This window comes from Oxyura jamaicensis (genome assembly GCF_011077185.1).
Source record: "Oxyura jamaicensis isolate SHBP4307 breed ruddy duck chromosome 6 unlocalized genomic scaffold, BPBGC_Ojam_1.0 oxy6_random_OJ106679, whole genome shotgun sequence".
NCBI classification, from domain to species: Eukaryota; Metazoa; Chordata; class Aves; order Anseriformes; family Anatidae; genus Oxyura; species Oxyura jamaicensis.
Window position 1 is genome coordinate 1 of NW_023304040.1, and position 5,387 is coordinate 5,387.

Consider the following 5,387-nt stretch of genomic DNA (forward strand, 5'->3'; position numbering starts at 1 on the left):
TTATAAACCCTACTTTTGCTCTGGAAATTTCTCACCTTAAAAAAAAAAGAAAAGCAGCACCCCTAAGTACTTGTTGTATCACCCTTAATGCACAAGTAACCAGCTTCTGGCAGAAGTGTAGTGCCGTGACATAATTGAAGCTGCTGGGGAGATGCTGGCACAAAGCTGCATTATATTCTGCCGAGTTTCAGGATTACCCCAGCCTTTTCCAGGCTTTAGGTGGGTTTTGCACAGGCAGCGCTGCGAGCCACTCTTCCTGCATGCTGCAGAGCAGATGCCAGGTCTGTACCCAGGTAACAGGCGGATACTTCTCTAGAAGCTGGAGCAGAGAAAGCCAGGGAAAAACCACATAACAAACAAGCCACGCATTTTGAAAGCCACAGTGTTTATTGTTACAAATGGAGGCAAACCAAGTTTCTTGCTCAGAGCTGTCTCACCAGGAAACTAAACGAAACGTTCCTTCCTTGTTTTTTACGATGAGAACTTTGCTCATTAATTTGGAAAGTGCCTCCCTCCCCTTTACGGTAACACAGGGCCCCCCTTCAATGTATTACACCGAAGGGTGGCTTCCGGGGGTGGTGTGGGGGACAGCATCGGTCTGTCCAAGCAACAATAGTGCGCCCTCACCTTCTTCCAGTTGTTGACTTCCTTGCTGCTTTGTTTCCAGTCCCCTCTTAAGAGGGCATTGTCTGTCCCATTGTCTTCCAGCTCTTGGAGACAAACAGGTCCCGGCTCTTAGCGATGGTCACCAAGAGGCGTCCCACGTAGTAGCCATTCACCTGCCCTACGCCATCGTTCTTACCCATTGAAAGCAGGAACGTTAGGGAGCCTGGAAGACAGAGACAGAGCTTAAATTAAGCAATTTCAAAGCTAAATACCAAACCGTACTCCGTGTAGGTGCTGTACTGCTGGCCTCAGCAGCCTCCTCCCCATCCGTGTGCTGCTGAGCGCAGTACCCCGTGTGCTACATGGCAAGGAAGGGAGCCCGCCCAGGGAGAACAACTTGCAACTCTCTCCTTTCTACCATCTTTTCCACTTCTGTGAGGTTGCCTTGTTCGTTCCCTCTTCTCGGGAGGCATCAGCCTTTCAGAAAAACTGAAGGCTGGATCTGCTCTCCTGATGGTGTAACAGGAGATCCCAGGTGGATTCCCCCCCCTCTCATTAGCATCCCATGCAAGTTAGGATGCCTGTGCGTTAAAACAGCTGTTCCCCGCAGAAAAGCAGCTCAACAGCTAAAGCCAGTTGCTAGGAGCTGACCTTACCTGGCTGGTAGGTTTTAAGCGGCTTGTGTGTCAGGCTGTTGATGATGTTTGTCACCGCGATGTTGGCGTGGAGCCCAGCGTGGTAGGCCATCTTGGGTTCCTTCAGGTCTGCGCAGTCCCCGATGGCGTAGATGTTCTCGTGGCCTTCCAGCTGGAGGTGCTCATTAACGCGCAGAGCTCCGTTACTCGCCAGCTTGTCTCCTGCTTTGCCAAACAGTAAGTTCTCACGCTGGGGTTGTGTGCTGTGCCATGAGATTCGGCAGCAAGAATGCCGAATGCGCTGAGCCTGTTTGTGCTCAGAACTCTGCAAGTGTTCTGGGAGGAAATCCTGGCCTTGATGACAGGAATTGTCATCTGGAGGTCGCGCTTCACAGTTAGGTATTTAATGTGATGTTGGAGCATCTGCTGTGTCATGGAATAACCGCTGCAGGTTGTGTAAGTTTGATTTCTAACCTCACGGTACTCGGGTAGAAGACACTGAGGAACTGTGCTGCTTTTCCACGCGCGGTGTTTTTCACTTACCAAATGCAGAGGCATATGCTGAAGAGTTGATCTTTATCCCTGTGCACAGCACCACCATGTCTGCAGCCACCTCTGTGCCTTTTTCCGTCCTTACTACCATGTCCTTCTGGAACTGGTTTGTTGTGAGGTTTTCCACGTTGCTTACCCTTTCACCTGTTGGGACAGAGAGCCCTGGGTCACAAACCTTTATTAGGCTGAAGGAAGAGCAGCTTGTAGATCTTAGAGGCATTAAGTCCATACCTAATAGGAGGCGCACTCCTTTCCGGAGGAGAATCTCCTTCACCTCCTGACGGACGCTGTGGAGCAGCTCTGCATCAGCTAGTGCAATTTTGGAGTGAATGAGGCTGACCTGTTGGGGACAAAACAGCGAATGGGGATACAGGAACGGGCCAGGACACCACGCACGTGGCAGCAGCAATAGACAGCTTCCTTCCACCCCGCTAAAATGCCCAAAGAGAGTGAGCTTCGTGAAGGGCATCTAGTGCCAAAAATTGCTGGTGACAGGCTATAAGGGTGCTCCCAGAGAGGAGGCAGTGGGGAGGACGGTTGGCATTGCATTTGAAGCTCCTGATTTGCAGTGATCTCCAATACCTCCAGCAGGACCATCACGGAACAGTCTCAAAAACAAGTTAACGAAACTAATGTGCTGCTACCTCTTTGGCTGGGTACCCTGTTTTGATCTCTGCAGCCATCTCAACGCCGGCAGCTCCACCTCCCACTACCAGGATGCGCTCAGCTTTCTCAATCTTGAAGTAAAGAAGAAACCGATGTTACCAGAGAAACGTTTTGTGCAGGAAGCTGGGTACCTTCAGCCACTCTGCGCGCAGACCCTCCCGATGTACGGCATCAGCCTAACACCAGTAAACCACCTAGTTTGTTAAGAGGAAACAAAAAGGAGGACCCCATGTACCCTCCCTGTCTATACCGTAATACTGCTGAGCATTTCAGGTCTCCCCTTGCGCAGATAGTGCTTCCCCTGGGGCGTGCAGAACACCAGGCGAGCTAGCTCATGCTCCTTGTCCTACCCCTCCAGGCATCGTGGTCTCCTTCTCAGACACACGTAGCTCCAGCTACCCACGGTGGCGCAAGCTGACCTAAGGCAGGGGAGGCTTCCTGGAAACAAGTTGATTCCTCACCTCCTTAACCATGCCTTCATAGGTCTGGATGGCGCTTTCCATGTCAATGACTTTGTTGAACTTCCCAGGGAACGGCCCATCACTGCCTGTTGCAAGAATGAGATGGGAGTAGTGAAGCTCCTGGGAGGGCAGAAGGTGGAACGGGATGTTAGGCCTTTTAAAAAGGGAGTCTGAACTACCACAAGCTTACAGGCAATAACCCGGTGTTTGCGTCAGTCGCTGAAGCTGCCGTCACAGGGCTCCAGAGATCAGCTGGAGCTCTGAGGTCAGAGTCCGGAGGGACACGAATAACAGACTGACGTCTCACCTTCACCCTCTTCTGAACAGAGGTGAGATGCTCGGGCTGAGAGGAGTTCCTGGAGCTCCTTCACTATGTTTATTCCTGTGGTTAGATAAGGATCTGAGCTCCAGGGTTAATTGAGCTCTAAATCCAGCCCTGAGAACAAAAGCTTATCTGCGCACCAGGTGGAATGGAGTATTTGTGGCACACCCCTATTGCAGCACAGATCTAGGCCGTTGTCTGGGGTCAGGTCTTGCAGCCGAGCCGAGGGGCGATCAGATCAGCGTGCTGACCTCTGAGTGGGGGCAGCGCGGGGGTCAGGGCCCAGCCAGCATTCCCAGCTCGTCTGAGCAAGGTCTAATTTGTTTTTCCCAGGGCACAATTCTGCCCGGAGCATGCAGACGTGCGGTGCTGTGCGCACCCTCCCTCCTCTGGCAGGGTCACCCTCCCGTTCCCATTCCCAGGCATGATTTCTGTGACCAGGCACCCCGGGATCCTGCTCATCCTGCTCCCTCCCCTGCCAGAGGACCCCAAACACCAAGAGCTGCCTGCAACCTTAGTCCCAAGTCCCTTCTCAACCAAACCCAAGGCAGCGTGGATTTTGGGGTGCTGCCTTCCTGCAGCCAAAACCCAGCCGAAGACAACCCGAGGAGGAGAGGCTCGCGGCGTCAGCGGGTGGTCCCGAAAGGCTGCCGGCTTTCTGGTGACGAGTTCTTGTGCCACCCACCTCACCATCGCTGAGCAGGACCTGCTGCCTCGCGGGGTCTATGCCGACCACCTCGCCTTGTCGGAAGCTGTCGCCGAAGGTGACGGAGTAGGAGATGAAAGTCTTCCTGGCAAATCCTGGGGTAGGGGGAGATGGTAAGAAAGAGATCGTCCCCCGTGTGGAGGTTTAACAAACCCCACAAGGTTTTGGCATCGTTCTGGTGCTCCTTCCTAACCCTGAAAGCTGAATTTCCCCCCTAAATCCCCAGCTGCTGGAGAGGTGGGGTGAGCCGGGTGCCCCAGGCAAGGCCGAGCCTGTCCCTGACAGAACTTTGTCCCGTGTGCCCTCTCTGCTGAGCGAGGCAGCATTTCTCACATGCCACCCGTTTGCCCCTTCCAGCCACCAAAAGTTTCACTTTAGTGAACTGCTAAGCTCTTGAAGAACAATAAAAAAGAGCATCTGGATAATTATGCCTCATTTTTCCTGTGAACCACGGGATTAGCCTAGCATAGACGGTACGTGGGACCTCCCAGAGCCAAGGGTTTGCTTTCCAGGTGGAAAATGTCAAATGTTTCAGCACGGCAGGGGCAGGGGAGGCCCCTCCGTTGCCCTGCTCCTCGTTATTCCCCTCGGAGCCCCGGGGTGCGGTGCGGGGGCTGGCCGCGAGGCAGCAGGCCCACGGCACTCGCCCCGCTCGCCCCTTACCGCTCTCCACGGAGGCCCGGAGGGCAGCGACGTTGTGATGGAAAGCATCTCGCATGTCCACCAGCACGAACGGGACGGCCCAGGCCTTCAGCTGGCTGGCGGCCGCCGTGCCCCCGAAGCCACCGCCGATGATCACGACGCGCACGGAGTCGTCCACCGACAGCTGGGAGCCCATGGCGGGGGCTCGGCACGGGGCCGCTCGATGCTCCTCTTCGGGGCGAGGAAGGCTCCAGCGCAGCGCTGCTGGGGCTGGCCCGCCTCTTACCCGCCCCCTGACTCAGCACAGCACCCCGCGGGGCGTGCCGAGCCCTGCCGAGCCGTGCTGAGCTGTGCTGAGCTGTTTGGAGCCGTGCTGAGCTGTTCGGAGCCGTGCCGAGCTGTTTGGAGCCGTGCCGAGCCGTGCGGAGCTGTGCTGAGCCAGGCATCCCTGCAGCTCCATCTGCATCAGCGTTTTTGCGAGCTCCAGGCCCCACCCGCAGGCCTCGAGCTCCTTGGGCTACGAGCGTGGTTTGAATGGTTTTCCCTTCGGGCTGAAGAGGTTTGCAGCCAAAAGTCTGCCCAGGCCTCAGAAATCGCCCCCGAAGATTTTCAGCTCCTGTGGCCCTGGGGATAAATATAGCGGCCGGCCCCGTGGTAATTATAGCTCCCGTGCGCGCTGCTGGCAGAGCTGCTCCGCGCTTCGTCAGGGCTTGGAGGCCGCCTCTGCGCCTCGTTCCTCCCGCAGCACCCTGTCCTGGTTTCAGTTAGGACAGTTATTTTTCCTCCTAGTAGCTGGT

General features: G+C 55.3%; 1 protein-coding gene across 2 annotated transcripts; it reads right to left on the reverse strand.

Moving 5' to 3' along the window:
* Nucleotides 1–366: 366 nt before the first annotated feature.
* On the reverse strand, nt 367–4,893 carry LOC118157567 (ferroptosis suppressor protein 1). Of its 2 annotated transcripts, none has more exons than XM_035311964.1 (8): nt 4,612–4,893; nt 3,928–4,043; nt 2,921–3,040; nt 2,438–2,530; nt 2,025–2,133; nt 1,785–1,937; nt 1,263–1,466; nt 367–829 (listed from the first exon to the last, which is right to left on the reverse strand). In XM_035311964.1, the coding sequence occupies exons 1-8, from the start codon at nt 4,784–4,786 to the stop codon at nt 675–677; spliced, it is 1,125 nt and encodes a 374-aa protein (XP_035167855.1). In that variant the 5' UTR covers nt 4,787–4,893; the 3' UTR covers nt 367–674. The 2 variants fall into 2 exon arrangements, with proteins under 2 accessions (XP_035167855.1, XP_035167856.1); XM_035311965.1 differs by having other exon boundaries at nt 1,263–1,463; nt 4,612–4,889.
* Nucleotides 4,894–5,387: the final 494 nt, after the last annotated feature.